Genomic DNA, 20,096 nt, shown 5'->3' with positions numbered 1-20,096 from the left:
TAACATCACCGCTGATGTTCTGGTGTGAGCTTTTGAAATGTTTATGGTCATGAAGGATAAAATGCCCGTCAGGCTCTTGCAGATCAATATTTAAAATGTGTGTCACAGCTTCATCCATGCATTCATGTCTTTGCTTCATAAATAAAGACCTACATGAAAGGTTTTGGTTTCTTTAATGACTCGTGCATGCATTCACACCTCTGCCAGTGGAGTGGCATCTGCTTGTCGTATTTTTAACCTGCAGAAGAATGCTCAAAGATATCCTGCCAAAGACAAACGGCTCGAGTCTGAATCCTCGCAGACAAAGAACAGAGCCTAAATAAAACCACTGAAGTCTTTTGCTGCATCATGCAGCTAATATTTTCTCTCAGTGCTTATAATTTATTTTCTTTATAAGGCAGTGATCTTCTCTATTCCTTCCAGTATCTCCTTGTCCAGTATCTCCTTGTCCAGTATCTCCTTGTTGTCTTTCAAATCTTCCTCCCAGATTTTGATCTCCATGTTGTTCCTCTCGTTGAACAGCCGGGAAACCTCCAGGAAGGTCTTGCTCTTGGTTTCGGGCATCACCATCAAGAGGTAGATCAGCGTCACAAAGCAGACGACGGAAAAAAGGAGGAAGCTGAAGGGGCCAAGGCCTCGCTGAAAGAGAGAAGGACAGGAAAAGCAATCTGTTTGTCCTCAGGAGGAGAGGTTGTAAATATGTCAGGAAGACAGAAGTCAAGTCAAGGTGAAGTGAGATGAGCTGATTTTATGGAAATGCTCTTCTAGTTTTTTTGGTTTCTTCTACCTAAACACATTCCGCACTTGTTTCCTTTTTCATTTGTTGTGTTTTTCTTCATCCTGTAGGTTTCGCCAGCATGTTTATTAAAAGAGAACGGCTTGAGTCAAAGCTAATGGGCCGCATGTTGTTTTCTTACTGGAAAGGCCCAGGAATGGTTTACAAACCTGTCACACATCCAGAACTGCTGGATGTAAACCTTTTTTTTTGTTTTCTTTTGGCAAATGAACATCAACAGACGTCTAGCTACAAACTTTGACCATATCTTCTAAAAGTTTAACGCAACACCGTCATGGCGGATCCTGAGGAGTCTCAGATTCAGCATGGATCAACTCAAAAATCTTGAGCCGTAAAATATTTTTTGCAAAAAATCTTCATGGCCACCAGACTTTTACGTTTTGAGACTTTACAACCACAAACTTTATGTTATTGAGATTTTACTGTATGTGTGACAGACCAACACAAAGATCATTATGAATTATGATGAAAAAGATAGCCTTTTGAGGTTATGTCTTTGGTGTTTGTTTTTTTTTTTTTTACCTTTTCTCAACCCATCTTTCTATCAACTCTGACTTGTTTCCTTGTTCTTGTCACAGAAGCCTCAGCATGCTGCTGCTGCCACTACCATGTGGCTTGGGGGGACGTGCAGTGTTAGTTTTTCACCTTTTGCCAAAAATGTCCAAATGATCTCATCTAATCAAAGCAACTTCTTCCACATGTTCGCTGTGTCCCCTTCGTACCTTGAGGAAAACTGCAAACTTTCAGTGGATTTCTTGTCCAGCTAAAGGTGAGTGGATGGATCCAAAATATCTATAACATCGGTACTAAGTCGGTATCAGTATTGGATGGATAAGATTGATACTTTAGATCCAGTTTCCATCTTGAAATTTTATTCTATTTTTGTATTGTAGTCTCTCAAATCTACCATAAAAAATATTTTTGCTCAAATTGTAATATTTTGCACTTTGTTTATTTAGGAAAAAATGCAAGTAAATTGCGTTAATGCTATTAAAATATTTTGCAGATACTTATAAACTATGTCAGGATTCTGACCTAGGTTTGAACAAAATAATTCACACCTACAAAAACACCTAAAGATGAGACATTAGATGACGTATCAAACATAAACAAAGAGCACTGGCATCATTAGTATCAGAGGTACAAGCCCTGTATTTACTTGCAACCAGATAAATACTAAAATATGCATGCAATATCGCACACATCTAATAAAACCAGATGAACCCTATTAACTAAAGAGATGGCTACTGGAGATTAGTCGAGAAAATGTATGAAAACCATACATCCTTTTCCTTTACTTACGCCACTTTGTGTTGGTCTATGACACAAAATCCCAATAAAACAAAACATGGAAAAGTTCAAGGGGTAAATACTTCAGTTTGTCTGTTAAGTAAAATTCCCTTTGTAGAAGAAATGTAAATATATATGTTAAGTGGAGGAAACTAATGTTTTTTACTAGACATAAATGCTATAATGTTGATTTGCCTTGCTGATTTCACTTTGAACAAACAACAACAACAAAAAAAAACATTTGCGCATAATAAAAACATATTGAAATGATAAGCTTCAGCTGCTTTGGTGTCTCTTGTTTAACCAACCTCCATGAAGGGGAAAATGAGGCCCACGGTAAAGTTGGAGAGCCAGTGGACGGCGCCAGCAAGCATGAAGGCCGCTGGCCGAGCCGACTGCATGAACATCTCAGTGGTCACCACCACTGGAATGGGGCCTGCCGAACACACACACACACGCACACGGGGTTAACCACAACCGGAACACTGCAACACACACCAGTCCTCTCGAGCCAAAAGAGAGGAGGCTGCCATGACAGAGAGCTGAATTTACAGAATCTGTGATTACATGTCTGGTCCAAGCAGCACTTCAGATAATGGATAATGTTGTAAGCAGCGTGTGGGTAAATAACCACAGGTGGGTCAGACTTACTGGGTCCGATGGCATGTCCCATGACGTAGATGATGACACAAATGATACTGATGTAAGGCATCCACGACACACTCGCCTATCAACAGACAGGCAATGTTTTCATTAATCCCATCATTAGTTTGCAACAGAAATGATAAACAACCTTCTTACACTTTGGCAAGAGAGTATTTTGACCACATCATCTTTTTCTAGGCATATTTTCTAACTCCAAGCCGGACAAACTTGAATGCTGATGGATTTAGTCACTGTAGGTGATGTGTATCCGTGTAATGACGGACCTAAGGAGGTCAACACTATGTGTCAAGATGCTTAAAATTATTAGTCGGATTCTTTTCTTTAGGTAAAATGGGATTTAACTGACTCTGAAAAGTAAAAACAAAATTACGTCTCAGAGAGATGCAGAACTCTTGAAGTTAAAAGAAGATATTAGGGCTTGGTCTCAGAGGGCTCTGCAGTTGGTTATTAACATAAATAATCCTCAAATATAAGTCTTGCCTAATAATAATTGCCCACACAGCGTTAAATGTCATAAAGTCTGACAGGAAGCAAAGCAATAAATAAATGAGATATGAATTAGCATTTTTTCCCCACAGTAGCCTACTGCGTGCACGCTCATTCATCATCATTGTGCGGTGTCACTGCTATCAGTCTGAATGCAACACTTTCAAAGACGGACTGTGCTCTGCGCTACGTCTATCTATTACTGAGAAGCTCTTGCTGGCATTTTGGTTTTTAGTGTCTCGGATTTTTAGCAACCTCAGCAAACAGAGATGCGGGATCATCGTTTTATTCCCTGGACCAGGTGGAAACTGCAGGTGGAAACTATCAAAGCCCACAGAGCGGTTTTCGTTATTTGGACCTCGTACTTCAGCTGCTTGCCTGATTAAAACGTCTAAATTAAATGGATTATCTGCGCCATAGTCCCGTTGCTGTAATATTTCTTTCTTTCATTTTTCTGCGGTAGTGAATCTTGTCAGTGTTACTTAGCAGGTTGTTATAATTACCAAGAGTTCTCTGGCATTCTGTTTTGTAAAAACTTAATGTTTTGTTGTTTTTCTTCACTTTTTGTGATTGCCTGTGCTTCTTCAGACTGCTTTGGGGCATTTCAACCTGCTTTATCCAGACAGTTGATATATCATATAATAACAGCAGGATGTTTTCACAACCTTTATTGAAATAGAGGCGGCGAAAACAGCCAAGCGGGGGGAGTGTGTGCATTAAATATACGCATCGCTGCAAGGTTTGGGCATTCTCTTATTGAACTACAGAAAGTAAAGGTTAAACTTTATTGCTTAAAACATTTTCACAGTCTTCCGAGTGTAATATACTTTTTTTTAAATTATTATTATTATTTATGTGGGACCTTTACAAAGTTACACAGTCTTATGTTTCCATCCCAAAAATAAAGGAGACAGAACGGTCAGAAACACTTCTTTTCAATTGAAGAATTAAACCTTTGATTTGGGGGAAAAAATATTAATACCCAATTTTAACACAATGTTCAACAATCCTATCAATCATAGTAAGCTAATACAGCTGAAATATTTTGCTACACTTTTGTCAATTGATCGGAGTAACTATGGACTTGTAATAGTAATCAATTACTTTGTGTTTCATTGGTTGTATAAAGATGTTTTTACACATCCTCGTTTCCCTAAAACTGCTTTGTCCCGGGGTGTGACTTTAACTGGTCGTTTCCCAGTCTGCTCGGCCAGATTCATTTCCTGAATGTGTCATTGACATGTATCAGTCTGGAAATGGCTACAAGGTCACTTCAGGCTTTGGCATCAAGACTGAGATCCATAAATACAAACTGCTTTTGCCACAAAAATATTTTCAGGTTGTTATTTTTTGTTGTTGTTGTCCATAAATAAAAATGTCTGATGCTTTAAAATGTCAAAGAATGGCCAAAAAAAAAGAAGAAAACCCTTAAAAACAGAGGACTCTATTAAAAAAAGGCCAGTAGAGGGCACCAGAGTGACGTGTTGGATCCGAGTCACGCTGCAGCTTTCGCAGTTTACCTGCAAGTTGAGCGCCACAGTCAGCAGCACACAGGCCCCGCAGCAGATCCCGAATCCCAGAAGAAGAAGCAGCCGTCGGCCTGAGGACTCCACGATGAAGACCTGAGAGAACAAGCTTCCTGTTCAGAGCTGAAGCTTCCAGCTGCCACAATTAGACTGCAGATTTCAGCTCTTCTACTTTATTTATTTATTTATTTTTATTTATTTTTAAAACTTTTTCAGGATACTTACAGCAGCTATGGTCATGAAGACATTCACTGCACCTGTTCCCACTGTAACGTACTGGACGTTCTGCTCGTTCACTCCGGCAGATCGGTAAATATTATCTGCGTAGTAGTAGATCTGTGAAAGAAACGCATTGTTGAAAGAGTTGAGGAAGGGGCTGGTAACAAATGGCGGTGCTTTGTAATAGAAAATGTTTAAAGTAAAACAGGTATCAGCGTTTTGAACGAATGACGCCTCGCCTCACCGCGTTGACCCCGGACAGCTGCTGGCCCATGTTCAAAACGATGATGGTGAGCAGCTGCCAGCGGAGAGACTTCTGGGTCAGCAGGGAGAACACCGACAGATGACCCTCTGCTTGTTCCGACTGGTCCTCGAGACGCATCTCTTCGATCTCTTCGTCCACATCCTCCCAGCCACGCAGAAGCTTCAACGCTGAGAGGGGCAAATCACAACCAAAACTCGATTGCGGTTTAGTTTTGATGCGGCCACGTAAAGCGGCTGGTTTTCTGTCCCGGGTTCTCACCTTTCCTGCTGTTCTCCTCGTCTCTCTTCTGGATGAGCATGTACCTGGGACTCTCCGGGAAGAACGGCAGGAAAATCAACTGGATCACAGCGGGAATGGCGGTCAAGCCGAGCATGATGGTCCAGCCTGGATCAGAGCACAGTCAGGGTTTTGTTTGACGGCTGAGTGTGAGGAACAAAATAACGGCAAGCAGCCACTTGGATTTATGAACACCTGTTTTGTTGCCGAGCATGCTCCTGATGCCAAACACTTGTGCAACGAGGATGCCAACAGTGATGAAGAGCTGCGGGATGATTCCAATGGCTCCTCGCAAGTTTTTGGGTGCGAGTTCGCCCAGATACATTGGCACCACGTTGGATGACAGACCTGCAAACATGGATGGGGTAAAATAAATATATGTACGCCAGCCCGAACTGCAACGCTTTGCAAAAGTATTTCAACCTTTGTAGCATTTTCCCATTTCACCATGTTACAACCAAGAACATTTTTCTGACTGACTTTGTAACATAGTGTGCTCAAACAGAATCAAGATGTTTCATTCAAGTTATCTGACAATTATTGAGTATTAATCTGTGTAATAACGGGTCAAAGGGCAAAGAAACAAACTCACGGCAAATCCTATCTGATTAAACGTGACTACAGTTAAAAATTAATCTACATGGATTGATGTGCCACGTTTCATAATTACTTTTATGTGATAAAAGCATTGAAATGTGTGAATGAGAGGAGTTTTTTTTTTTTTTTAAGTCGGTGACTTTAAAGTACAGTTTATGTGAACAAAAAGACTGAATTTGGAAGTAGTTCTTGTTGAAGACAAACCGATGTTAAACAAATGTAGTGACATGTTCTTTATCATCCTCAAGAGGTTATTATCAAACTCATACCAGATAATAAAGCGGTCATCAAGTTTTAAACTTAATAACTTTGTCAATTTTTTTCAATGTAAGTGAATTTACTTCCAGGTATTGATCCTAAACTGATTGGCTACAGTAAAATATCATGATAAAAACTTGAAGAAAGGGGGAGCGGCGGTGTGGAGGGGTAAAGTGCGAACCAAAAGACGTCAATGGAGGCAACAGAAAGTTATAAACTTAAGGGAAGGAGAGGTGGCCAGATTTGATTATTTTGCTAATTGGGGAATTTAAATGTTTACATTTTTAGGTCACCAAACTGCAAACATCTATCCTTCAACGGTCAAAAACATTAATCTTCAAAGTGATAAATGATAAAAAAATTGTGTTTCTTTCTATTTTATGCAAATTGGCAGAATGTAGTGTCAGTCAAATAAACTGACCAGTCATAATTGTTGAGTATTTTATCACAGTCTTTTCAGAAAGACTAACTCTGCGTAAAATGAACAGTGGGTTGCTTCGGCTCCCAAGCATCCACACAAAAGTAAAAAACAACAACAAAAAAAAACCTCTCAAATTATTATATAATAATTGGGAAAGTCCTAATTATTTTAAACAATAAGATGTTTCTTTTAAAAACTAACTACTCAAACAGCACAAACAAAACCTTTAGCAGCGCACACGTTTGTCACCCGTTGTGTTTGATTTTGGTGTTGCGCGAGTGCTGGCAGACCTTTCGCCTACATAGACCTTTAAACCAAAGCAGCCAAACATTTCTGCTGCACGAAACAGAACAAAGGTAGCAATTTTGATTTCTGTGATGTTGGGGTTGATCTTTGACTGCCTTTAGAAACATTTACTAATACCGTACAGATTATGGAGGCACAAACATTTGACACAACTCTTTTCTAAGAGTTGAAGGAATTGTGGGGGCTAGCTGCATCCAGGTGTCAGACCATGAAAAACGACTGAGTTGAACGCTTTTCTTCGGCAAACGTTTTCAAATGAAATGTCCAACCTGCACATATTCCCACTAAGATCCTGGCCAAAATGATGAGCTCATAGGACTTGGCCATCTCACTGGCTCCCATCATGACCGCCGGGACGATGGAGAAGATGTTGTTGAAGAGGAGGGTGCCCTTCCTGTTGCACAGTTAAAACTAATTAAAGACACAACCTGCTCCTAGATGCAGAACTGCAGAGCTCGCTGTGAATGAGTTTTTACCTGCCGAGCTTGTTGACCAGAGGAGCCACCATCAGAGATCCAAAGAGGCCTCCGAGCGGGAACATGGACACAGTCACTGACCACAACACAGTCAGGAGGCTCTCTGCCATCGGCTCATTGTAACGACTGATGTAGGTTTTGTTGTAAAAGTCTTGCATGAACTGCAGAGAACAGAACACGGCTGAAAGCGTCTCTGATCCGAACCTTAGCATGAATGATTGTTAAAACAAGAAAACAGTTACCGGTGCCGGAGAGTTGACTGCAGCAACGTTGTATCCATACTGGAAGGATGAGCCAAACGCGGAGACGAGACTGGCTAGTACCAAAACTTTTGTTAGTCTCTAATAGGGGAAAACATGAGGAAAAATCTGTCACCAACACAAATGTCATCCATAATGATTATTTAGTCACAGGGACAGATTGGACAAAACCAAACGCTTAAGTGCTACTCACCCCTTTCCGCTCCTCCGAGTTCTCCAGCTCCTGCTTCTCATCCATGGTGTACCTGCCGATACATTCTGAGACACATTCTGCAAGCATAGCTGCTTTTTGTTTTTGCTGCAGCGTTCACTCTGCCCTTTGGACATAAGATCAGAGAACGTGGAAAAGGTTTATGATACAACTTGTAATTATTGCTCTCATGCTGCTGACTTTGCTATCAGGTCTAGGAAGTTAATTTTACCTTTATGTAATGAACAGGAGATATATTAAATGATAGGATGAAATTAGCGCAGATATACATGCAGTGCCTAGCAAGAGTGACCCTCTCACGTTAAGTAGCATTACAACCAAAAACGTAAAGGTATCTTTGTTTGACTTTGACTTTTAACGTGATTGAATAGTCCATAAATGTGAAGTGATAGGAAAAAGATGCATGGGTTAGATATAGATCACTGTGAACACCTTTTTTTTTTTTTTAAAGACTTTCCACAGTCTCAGTTTGGACTTTGCGTGGGAATATGTATTTATCTAAACCCTTCTACTGAAGCTCTGGTTGCATGTTTGAGGTTGCTGAACAACCTGCTTCCCAGTTTGAAGTCTTCTGCAGTGGCTGCAAGGTTTTCTTTTCTTTTTTTTTTTTTTTTTTTACCATGTCCATTGCTTCGCTGCACCAATATTTCCATCAATCCTGACCAGTGAGCCTGTTCTTGTTGAAGAAAAGTATCCCCACAGAGGGATGCTGCATTTTTTTTTTTCACCGTTGGATGGTGAGGTGAGGGTCAGTACTAGTTTTCTTCCACAAATAGGTTTTTCCATGTAGTCTCATCTGACTAAAACGCATTGTTTCTCAGGATTGCTGTAAATTTGAAGATTTACAATGCTCTTTCCGCTTTTGGGTTGCTAACAGAACAGCATGAAATATTGTTTTATAAGCTAACCCCGTTTCATGATGCTGAAGGATGCTATTTTAGAGAACAGCTGCATTTATACTGAGATTAAAGTATGCAATTTCATTCAGGAATCACCTGACTTTTAGCCATAAAAACTTGAAACCAATCGCACAGTGTTTGTATTGTCCAGTTACATTCTAATGAAATACATAAAAGATTGTTGTTGAAGTGTGACAAAGGCACTGCATTAGTATCACACCACAGCTTTGTGATATAATAGCTGTGTTTATCGATTTGCCTAAATTGATAAGAACAGTAAGGGTGATCACTGCCAATAAAAGATAAGTAGTGATAAGGCACCTTTACTGCTTTTAAAAAGAATTACAGCAGGACACTAAAGTGACAAACAGCTGCCAAAACTGTCACTCTTCATCCCTCTACAGTTTATTGGATCTATCTGCTTTTATGGCACACTGGGAAGCTACATGAAAGAAGAAACTTCTGCAGGATCAGTACTGCTGTACGTTTCTTTTTCTGCTTGCTCTGTTTACAATATGTTATACGGTTTTTATCTCCGAAGTTAAGTCTATTTGCCTATAAAAGATCGCCAGTGTTGTTTGCTCATAAAGCTGGATGTCAGTTCCAGGGCATCTCGGTGCAAAAGCAATCATCCCAAATATAGATCTCATATCGGAGTTAAAAAAAAAAAGAAGATAAAGTGTTAACAAAATAAACTCCTCTGAAGAAAAGAAGAAAGGCATATAAACTTAAGAATCATTTGCAAGATGAGTCAGGTGAGACTTTAAAAGGATAAACCAACATGAGGGATTGTGTGTTAGGAATCTTATCAAAACATTAATAAATAGTTTCCGGGTTAAATTTGGCAAGGTGTTTCACTGGAAGCCCAGCTTACAATGGATAGAAACATGAGGTTGTACCCACATAACATTTTGAGCAGCACTATTACAACGGTGATATTGAAAGAGTGAAATTTTAACTATCATTTACAAACTGTAACTGTAAAAAGTTTAAAAATATCACAGCAGCCCAAAGACAAGTTTTATTGTAGGTTTAATAGATTACTTCTTGCTTACATAACAAGGCTCACAAACCTTATGCGGCTATAAGAGACATGCAAACATGGTTCTGTTTGAGCTACTTTGTCTATCAAATAAGATGCTAATAAAATCTGTTTAAGATTGTGTTTGTACGAGAAAAAAAACAACAACCCTAGGATTTAATAACTACGAGTCCCTGACATTTGTGTAAAACAAATCAATCAGTATTTATTTGTGCCATTATTATATATATATATATATAATAAATTACTAAATAATTTATTAAATTAATTATGAACGGCTGTGTGCTTTGTAATATGCTCTTCATACATCGATATCAGAATATTCCATTCCTATTCTATTGTTATAGCCACTAAGCATATTTAAATATGATGAACTATGTATTAAAAACATACTTAAAAAATACAATTGTTTATAAATGTAGCTTTGATAGATGTTTGAATAAGGTTTCCAGTAACAAAAAAGTGTGTTATGATCGATTAAATGCGCTGATACGTCATTGTGCCTGCTAAACACATAACGCTGAGTGGAGTGGTGTACCGCTCCAAGATGGCCGCCCTAAACTCGTCAGCGACAATAGTCGAGAGCGGTCCATGAGGCGTCTATCCTTATATTATGTCTATGCTTCGGTCAAGCCAGAACACTTCCGGTTCATGCTAATTCACTCTTAAGTTCCTTTACAGCAACTATCGAAGTTTAAGACTTCCAATTATTTATTATTAATTAATTGTTTTTATGAAAACGAACAAATACATTGTTTGTGTAAAAACGCTGAGAGCAGCTGGTATGAATTGCGTAGGAAGTCAAAGAGCTAGCTAAGAATCTGACATTGCCCATTATGATTGATGGAAGAGATGGTTTGGACTTCCTCATGCTCTCTCTCCTTTTCCGGCTCTGCATCCACGACTCCTCCTTTTCAACTCCTCCAGGGTTTTCTGGTTCCAGTTGTATTATTTCAGCTTTTGCATTGTTGCCGTGGTTACGCATAATAACAAATGAGAAAATATTAGCAGAAATCAATCCAGCAGAACAGCATCCTAAACCAGAAAGACGGTCCTAAAAAAACAATTTTTCCCGCCAGAAACGCAGGAACGAAAGCTTCCAGAAAAAAAAGGATACAGAGCAACTCCAACTTGCTGCCACCTTGAGCGGCGTAATTCTTCACAAGTTCATGCTTTCTTTAAAAGGTACGTTGCTATCTTTCTGTTTTCCTTTGCTATAGAAATAAAATACACTTACTTGCATCAATGGAGCTTTTCTGTTGTCCTTATTATATGTACCCGACCCTCCACCTGCTAAAACGGAGCTACACGAAGCAGCTCTGAAAATCAGAATTCTTGTTTCCAAGGTGGCGGCTGTTGCTAAGTGACGTCTGCGTGGACGAACTATCTTGTAAGGATGATATGTGGATCAGTACGCAGCCGAACATGAAGCGGCCGGTGGTGCTCTCCATTAGAGATAGATGGAGAGCAAACGAGGACCGCTGCTTCTTCACATCGAGAGGAGCCAGTTTAGCTGGCTTGACCATCTGGGTAGGATGCCAGGAGAAGGCCCAGGACATCCAGTGGGTCTATTTCTTGACTGACCTGGGAATGACTTGGGATTTCTCCAGAGGATCTGGCCCAACTGACTGGGGAGAGGAAAGTCTGTGTCTCCCTTAGGTTGCTGGGCTTCCATATGTTTTGGCCCCATTTACAAATATACTTAGAAATTTGATGGATTCATTATCCATGAAAAACTAAAGTAATCTTCATTATACCTTTAAGTTTAACCATAAACTTAAGCAGTGGCTTATAAAAAAAAAATAAAATAAAATAAAGCAGTGAAACCCTTAACATCAGCACTGAGAAATATTCTGCAGTGGCCATGACTGCAGTGAACAGCTGGTGGAGCTAATGTGCAGGGCAACATCACATGATCTAAAGAAGAGACAGAGGATGTCACATGCTTACCACAAACTTGTTTTACTGGGACTTTTAGCTGCTTGCTGCCTGAATGTCCAGATTCTGAAGTAATAATAAACCATAGTAGCTTTATTCTCTGTGTGCCCTCTCTTAAAGGTGTTTTCATGTTCTTGGTGAATGCTGTTCTGCTATCAGGTTGCCATTCAGTACTTGAAGTTATTCCTTATTTAGTGAGTTGGACAGTGAATTTGAGAATTGGCTCTTACAACAACAGAATCAGCTAAATGAACAGTTCGTGTTGAGTATAAAAATGACTCCCGCTGACGAGTGGTCACCACAGCTGAGAGGTACACTGAACGTAATGAATTAACCGGGCAGGGAGCCAGCAGAGAGGAGAGAGAGCACAAACTTCTTCCTTAAGTGTTTTCATCAGCCCGAGGTGTTTCAATGTCAGCCAAATCACACAATGGATTAAATACTGGAGGAAATACAGAGAGAGCGGCCATCCGTGTGCTTCCTGCTGTCCGCAAGGACAAAAAAAAAGAGTCTGCTAACCGATTTAGAGCACCTGCAAATAATCATACTACTTTAATTTCTATTGAACATTAAAGTAGTTCAATAAACTGCTTTATCAAACTCACAAGACAAAAGATAAATGGTCAAATGGAAGACAATTTCCACAACTAAAACTTCAAAATGTGTGACAGGCCTATGGAGGACATTCATGGTCACATGAGACTAAAACTGAACTATCTGACCTACATGCAAACTAACCCTGATAATTTCCCAGAAACATCACCCCTGCAATGAAACATTGTGGACAGCAGTCCAACCAATTAAAATGCAAGCAGCTATCAGAACTTGCTTTCCTCCAGAAAGTAACCTAGTCTCACAGCACTCAGCAGCAAGCCAGGGAAACTTATGCCACTGCATATGCATACAAATAGTAGCAAACCTGCTCAGGGGACAACAGACAGATGAGGGTTTTTTTTGGGCAATCTGTATCAAAAATTAAGGATCTGAAACCAAATGTATCCCAAAGTTTTCTCATTTTTATTAATACATTTAAAACCACGTATCATTTTCTTGCCACTTTACAATTATGCTCAACTTTGTGTTGGTCTATCATGTGAAATCCTTATAAAATACACCAGAGTTTGCAACGGTGACATCTGTTGTGAGACAGTGCAGACCCTCCACATCCGCACACAGTCTTTTCCCAGGCTTGCCGCCCACTCTGTTGTCATTACTCTTATATTCCCCGGCATGAGAGAATGAACTGTGCACTCTGTCCCATTACTCCAACTAAATGTTGAATTAAACCTGCTTATTTGAATAAGAGCAGTGTAAACAGTGGGGATCAGACTAATGTATGGGAACCAGATGCTCTAAGAAGGATGCACACATTTTTTTTTTCAGTCGCTAAGTGTGTTCGTTTTGATGCTTTCAAGCTTATCAATCCACACATGCAGAAAATAATTCTCATAGTGTGTTTCTTTATGAGCTTAACTCAGCCGCTGCTTTTTTTTTTTGTCTTGTTAAACTGCACTGCTCCATTCTGTGTGGGCAGAATACTTCCCCTAACGCCTGTTCATGCTGCATGTCCTTCCGTACAGCTGCATGTCATATATAGGGTATGCTCCTGTGCTATTTTTTTCCTCAGATGATGGCGTCAGGAGGAGTTGTTCACAAGCTTTCAACTTAAAGAAAGCAAGGATCCACTGCGCTAATCATGTCAAAGAGCCAGATTGTCTAAAAATAACCATTATGGTTATAGGTTAGGTTAAGGTCGACGCCACGGTCTGTACGCGTTTATTCAAGTTTACAGCCTCCCCTCTGGTTTGTTGACGTCTGGCCAACACAGGCATCTAGCAGCAGGGGTCAAGCGAGACGTTCATGGTCACGAGAGCAGCTCAGGTTGCAAGGAGGAAGGATGACATGTGATGATCGTTCATGCTTCTCCTGACCACAGTGACCAGCAATTATGAAGGCGACACATCAAACTGTTGATTCGCAAACGCTGTAGTGAAATATGTCGCAACTACGCTATTACACAAGAGCGATGAGTTTTAAATAATAGAAAAGCAGCAAACTATAGCGTGCCAGGAGAGTAAAACGGGGTTTTGCACTTATAGTGTTTTTGTTGCATTTAAGCTGATGGAACAGGCACTGAAAACCCGGGATATTCTAACAAACGCTCACATAGAAAAATGTTGAGCTAAAAATTGTAGATCAATTTTCCACAGTATCTTGGTTTAAAACTCTAGATTAGCTTTCCTTAAATTCAGTCCGCAGAGACTGAATATTTTAGACGTCACTGTTCCAGAACGCCTGATTCAAACGATTCCCTGACGTCCTCTGCAGCCATCAAGTGCTGCAGAAATATGTTAATGTTTTAGGTGTTAGGAAAACACCTAAAGCTTGCAGGGCAGAGGCCTCCGAGTGCTGCAGCAAGTTTGATTTTAGTGAGTACAAATGGTGACCGTTATAGCAACCACAACCACAGCTTCAACTTTTGCTTCCACTAGTTTGTTTTCAAAATTATTTCTCTGTCCTTCAAAATTACTTGTAAAATTGGTAAGAAAATCAAACAAAAAACAAAAAGTGGGAGGAAAAACCTTTAAAATAATTTCACGTTTGATGCGACAGCGCTAAAAATAAGGACGATGAAGTTTTAATAAACAATTATTTAAAAATAACTTGTGTCAAACATTTAAGCTACTCTTAGATTTTTTTTTTAATTTCCTGGTATTTTAAAGAGTTTATGATGCCATATTCTCTAACAAGGTACCGAGAGCGTTTGAAAGAGAACCAGGTTCACAGATCCTCACATCAGTAGGAATTAAGTGGTTTTGTTTTCAGATTCTCAAAACAAAACCACTCCTTTGTTTTCAGAAATGACCCACCTGGGTCATTTGTTTCTGAAAAGTTTAATCTTACCTAAGCACACAATTCCAGTTAAGTATCAGCAGTAGAAAAGTTTATTGTCCCCATAAGGCAACTGGATTTGCTACAGCCACAATCACAGACACAGCAAAAATATCACACAGACAGCAGACATGGGGCAAAGAAACCGATAACATGAGGAACAGTCTACTTACTCACACTAATTATTTTTGGCACCATTTATGAGTTAAAACCCTTCATGTTTTACATTCTGGCTTGCATAAAACCCACTGACTTTCACATATTCTTTCATCTTTCCGTATTAGTTTCTCCCCTTTAAAATAAAAATACTGAAATTAAAGATGAAATTATTGCAAACTATTTAAATATCTGCACCAGGGATGCCAATAAGCACGGAAGGGACCGGAAATTTAAAGCATCTCTTTGGGAAGAAACTTCAAAAAATCACTCAATTTATAATGTAAAACGGAAGAAAACTTTACACTTCGACATTGAGCTTATCACTTAGATTTGATATGCTATGCAGCTATAATAAATAGTTCAGTATTTTCAGATTTTAATACTCTATAATATATAAAAAGTATGCTGAGAAACAGTAGAAATTTATTACAATACAAAAACTGTAGGACAAACCTCAACTTAAATATTGTGCATCAGTTTGATCCAAAAATAATTAATGCACTCTCAAAATATATTTAGTGGCAGTCAATGAATAGGTGACCAGAGCTCATTAGTTTAAAACTATGAAAAGAAAAGAAGCACAGACAAGATCTAGAAATAAAGTTCTTTTCCCGCTTTAACGAAGACATTATTTTGGTTTTCTACAAGGCAACTGCAAATTACAGTGTAGAAAGCAACAACAGGAGTGTAGACGTTAAACTGGCCAGAGAACATATCCGATTGGTCTCAGGGAGGAAAAAAAAAAAAAGTAAAAGCGGAGGAGACCCTAAACTATTCCACAGCTTAATTTTGAACAAAAGTTAGAAAACGACACATTTAAAACATCGCGAGTTCGACTTCAAAGTTTCTAAATCCTTACAATGAGTTAGTAAACTAGGACATGTTGCAACATCTGCTGACATCACATTAGCATCGGATATATCTGTATTATATTCAGTTCACCCACTACACTGATCTTAGTTTCATTTCACATTCCAACATAGTTTTTCTGGTTGCAGAAACATTTAGCTGAACTAAGCACAAACCAGTATGGAAATACAGTACCGAACATCCTGCTGCAGGACTGGAGTAAGACATGTTAAAATAAGAGGAAACAACATTTCAAGTCAGGCAGCCACATTTGGAGTAATGCGAAACCTTCTAATCAGCGACGTCAACAGGGTAAAGAAGTTTTGGCAGATTATCTTCTTTTATGTGATTTGGAAGCACAATCACTTGGACAAAATATGAAGCTTGCCCAACTGTTACTTCACAGTGGTAACTTTGTTACAGTACATGATAAGTAGAGGTGCTACAGTAACATGTCCTTCATTTGGTGTAACAGACTCAAGAAACATAGCAGAAGAACCAAAAGTGAAACATCATTTTAAGAAGTCATCAAGTGCTCAGGTAAGTATCAGTGTAATTCAGGCAGCATCAACCCAACACCCAGAGTGCAAGTATGTAACCTAGACGATGCGTCTGCAGCATTCTCCATCCCTCGCTTTCATAAGGCTTCCTGCTCAACCACTTCCTTCACCTCAGCGGTTCGGCCCGGTTTCACCGGTCACAGAGCGAGGGTATCATCTTTCCCTCTGCACTCCACTGGTACCGTTCTCTTCTTCTTCTTCTCCTTCTCCTCTCGAGTCCCGTCTCGCCTGGTGCCGCTGTGGGGCACCGTCCGGGTGCGGCGCCTCGGCTCGACAGTTGGAGCAGCAGCAACAGAGCGCAGTGCAGAGGCGAGAGCGGATGGGCTGCGTGAAGAACACAAACATGATGCAGTTGGCTGCTCCCTGAGACGTGTTGCCGATACCCTAAAGGGACGCAGAAAATAAGCAGAGAGACACTTAACTGACCAAGAGAACTGGAAAAATTATTTGTTCTATTTATTAATATTTTTTACACACTTTTAAAAATCCTGTGATGGCTAAATGTAGAAATATAGTCCCTAAAAGGGCAATATTGTGTATTTGCCAGTCAATCGAGTAACCATATTACTTGCACTTATAAAAATGCTGATATATGTATCAGACCTAACTTAAAAGAAATTCAATTTTCCAATTTTACGGCACTTTCTGACACTCCACCTTTACACATCACCTGGTAGAGAACGGCTTTATGATCAGAGGAGACAAAGACAGGTCCTTAGATCCAAAGGCAAGAAGTATGGTTGGATGAGTTGAGATTATGATTAAAACCTAAGAACATTTTACCAACTGCCAACCATGGCGGTGGTTGCATCATGCTGAGGGTATGATGCATCCACCACAGCACCACAAGTATCATGCATTCAGGCTCGCCATGCTAATAACACATTGGAGATGTCTGCAGAGTACTGGCTGTGAAAGAAAATTTTTCGTCACCAGACGTCTTTGCATGTTGCGTTATTCTGTGCAGCTTTGATGCTGAGGGTCTGTTTCACTGCCAGTACAAAAAGCCGTTGGAATGATGGAGAACTTCATCCAAATTCTTCCTCTTCACTAAAAATTAGCAACTCATTTGGACCCAACTGGAGGTTCCACCCAAACACGTATCAGATCTGGCTTCGGCGACGTTCTACCGTAATGGACATTTGTAAAGAACGGTGGTCCGAGATGTGGCCAGAGTTATGCCAGAAGCTTGCTGATGGCTACAAAAGGTGCCAAAAGTAAGGGACATCTGACCAAATAGTAGAATATGTTTGAGCATGTATGTATATTGTTCAGTCTATGCTGATTAGAGAAAATCCACAATAAATTCAGACTCATGCACTCGATTTTCGCTTTTTTTTTTTTTTTTCTTAAACACTGCTAATTTCACCCTAGAAAAACAACGGCTCAGATGAATAATAATATTCAAGTTATTGATAAGTCTTCCTTTTACTGCACATCTTCTGTTGCAAGGAGTTTCAAACAGAAACCACTGGTTTATAAAGAGAAACTGCAGGATGATGGTGCGATGAGTCATGGATTTAATTGCATCCTGTCTCACACTCAGGTTTAACAGCACATCAGCTAATGATAGCGCACACATGCTATCATTAGCTGCTTGCCAAATACAGCAGACGACAAAAGAAAATGACTAAATATGAAAGGGTGTCATCTCCACTAAAAGCAGCTATTTTCAGACTTTAAACTCACGTGTAGCGTGACCAACACCGGGTTCTGTCTGACCGGAGAGTTAGCCAGCAGCAGGATGAAGCGCACCGTGCTCCAGATGCGCAGGACGATGAAGATGATGGGGATGAGAGTTAGCTTCACATCTGCCATGGAGGAGAAGGACTGCGACGGAGGCCTGGTGGCCAAGATGGGACGATATTCCGACAGGGCCGCATGCTGGACCAAACAGAGGACACAGATCGGGGGATGATTTACAGAAGAACAAGGGGAAGAAAAAAGAGAATGCAATGCATCATCAAGAACAAAGGGTTGTTTTTCACGACACAGCAGCAGAAGTGAGGCGAATGTGATCCATGATTCATCTGAATTTCATCAGATGAAAGAATTGCTGCAAATTTGTCAATTTAAATCCCAATGAATAAAGGAATATGGGCATGTATTTAAAATATGTAAAGGAAAGAATACAGTGCCTGTAGGAACTATTCACCCCACTTGGATGTTCTTCTGATCAACAAAATTAGGCTTTTTAGACAAATAAAAAAACCAGGCATGCACCATATATCTGCATTAACATCAGTCATGGGTGATATTAGTCATATTAGCACGATTACTTTTTCCTTACTGTTGCTTTCTGTGTTTCTGGAGAAGTGAAGGGATTGTTCCTGTGGGTTTTTGTTCGGTCATATGACTGACAGTAGGGCAGTGCAGGATTGTGGGTGTTTAAATGAAGCAGTTTAAATGAAGCATTGTTAACGTGGTGGTAAATTTTTCAGTATTCAAAAGTTAGAGAAACACATAAAATGTACATTATATTATATATATTGCTGAGAGACGTCAGTTGTCTGCCATAACAGATAGATTAATATCGACACATCCCTAAACATTGTGCAATGTCAAAATAAAAACCACTTTCTACAAAACAACAACAATTACATCAGAATATTAAAATAAAACTTAAAATCTGGGGTGTCCAAACTTTTTGTCACGTGGGCCAAAATTGTTGGGTCAAAAGTACTCAAGAGTCGGATTATGAGGAATCGCAACAGAATGGCTGAAAAACTGCATCAGCATCAATTTGAGATATTCTAATTTCCACAATGGTAGGAAACAGCAGAACAATTTGAGGTTTCTATAACAAATCCTTACACCAACTCCATGAAAAATCAGCCTGCCATACCAGAAAAATATCCCACATGATTATCTTTGACAGAATTGTTCCAATAACACTTAATGTTCATAAAGATTTTCTGACAGATTGTCATTTACAGTCTGACATTGGGAGGGACACTGCAGATGCTGTAATAAAGCCAATAGTTCTGTCCATCATTCATTCAGATGAAGTTAGGTCACTTAACTCTTAGACTGGCTTGGTGCTTTAACTAAAAGTCCAAATTTACTTTGTGATCAATGTTTCTCCTTTAATCAGGGTTCCTACACATTATTTTAAATGTAATTTCATATTTTCCACAATCAAAGGTTCCAAAGTTCTTGATTAATGGTTTGACTTGTTCAACTATAAATACAAATGTTCATAAGGAAATTTGCACAGCCTTTAAATTGGGAATTAGAAAAATACCTACATTTTGTGACCTAATAAAAATGATGGTAGCTCAGTTAATACTTGATCTGTTATAATAACTGCTTAAAGACAGTATATACTACTGTATATAGTCAGGATGGACAAGAAAAACAGGTAACTCTTCCTCTTAAATAACTCTTAAAGTTATTTAAATAAAATAGTTGTCAGTTAAAACAGAAAAACATGATGGACCCTCACCGCCTTGTGGATATGCGACTTGATCAAGATGTAGAGCACAGGAAGAGTGAGGTAGGCCAGGAACTCCCAGATCTTTCCAGTCAGCAGCATCCACAGGACCCGATCCGGAGCCTCGATCCTGACCCAGCACCAGCCCACAGACACCTCTGATGCATCGTAGCCGATCTTGTTGAGGCACACAGCGGTAACAGTGATGACCAGAGGGACGCCCCAGCTGGAAAACAAAAGCAAAAGCAGAGAGTCAATGTTAGTTACCTCA

General features: G+C 39.6%; 2 protein-coding genes across 5 annotated transcripts in view; both read right to left on the bottom strand.

Annotated features, from left to right (window-relative positions):
• Nucleotides 1-154: 154 nt before the first annotated feature.
• Nucleotides 155-11,352, bottom strand: slc2a5 (solute carrier family 2 member 5). Of its 3 annotated transcripts, none has more exons than XM_016681133.1 (14): nt 11,232-11,351; nt 8,036-8,159; nt 7,825-7,923; nt 7,583-7,743; nt 7,376-7,500; nt 5,720-5,872; nt 5,507-5,632; nt 5,228-5,415; nt 4,990-5,100; nt 4,759-4,860; nt 2,738-2,813; nt 2,395-2,522; nt 460-639; nt 155-263 (listed from the first exon to the last, which is right to left on the bottom strand). In XM_016681133.1, the coding sequence occupies exons 2-14, from the start codon at nt 8,120-8,122 to the stop codon at nt 234-236; spliced, it is 1,566 nt and encodes a 521-aa protein (XP_016536619.1). In that variant the 5' UTR covers nt 8,123-8,159; nt 11,232-11,351; the 3' UTR covers nt 155-233. The 3 variants fall into 3 exon arrangements, with proteins under 3 accessions (XP_016536619.1, XP_016536618.1, XP_007570992.1); XM_016681132.1 differs by lacking the exon at nt 155-263 and adding an exon at nt 292-429; XM_007570930.2 differs by lacking the exon at nt 155-263 and having other exon boundaries at nt 292-639; nt 11,232-11,352.
• A 3,505-nt stretch (nt 11,353-14,857) lies between these two features.
• The window catches only part of gpr157 (G protein-coupled receptor 157), a 6,828-nt gene continuing 1,589 nt past the window's right edge, over nt 14,858-20,096 (bottom strand). The window contains exons 2-4 of one of the 2 annotated variants that reach the window (XM_007570929.2): nt 19,838-20,051; nt 18,082-18,276; nt 14,858-16,716 (exon numbers count right to left, since the gene is read on the bottom strand). In XM_007570929.2, the coding sequence (XP_007570991.1) occupies nt 16,546-16,716; nt 18,082-18,276; nt 19,838-20,051 (580 nt within the window). In that variant the 3' untranslated portion in view covers nt 14,858-16,545. Of the gene's footprint in view, nt 16,777-18,081; nt 18,277-19,837; nt 20,052-20,096 lie in introns of both variants that reach the window. The other variant, XM_007570927.2, reaches the window with a different exon arrangement.

The sequence above is a fragment of the Poecilia formosa genome, unplaced genomic scaffold, assembly GCF_000485575.1.
Source record: "Poecilia formosa unplaced genomic scaffold, Poecilia_formosa-5.1.2 Scaffold270, whole genome shotgun sequence".
Lineage (NCBI taxonomy): Eukaryota > Metazoa > Chordata > Actinopteri > Cyprinodontiformes > Poeciliidae > Poecilia > Poecilia formosa.
This window is presented reverse-complemented; position numbering and strand designations above follow the sequence as displayed.

Bases quoted from the DNA above. Each gene is read 5' to 3' on its own strand.
- slc2a5 (XM_007570930.2), bottom strand. From the start codon at position 8,122: ATGCTTGCAGAATGTGTCTCAGAATGTATCGGCAGGTACACCATGGAT. The intron at 7,501-7,582 runs GTAAAAACTCAT...ACTGTGCAACAG, and splicing joins CTGGTCAACAAGCTCGGCAG to GAAGGGCACCCTCCTCTTCA. The intron at 5,101-5,227 runs GTGAGGCGAGGC...TTTCTTTCACAG, and splicing joins AGCTGTCCGGGGTCAACGCG to ATCTACTACTACGCAGATAA.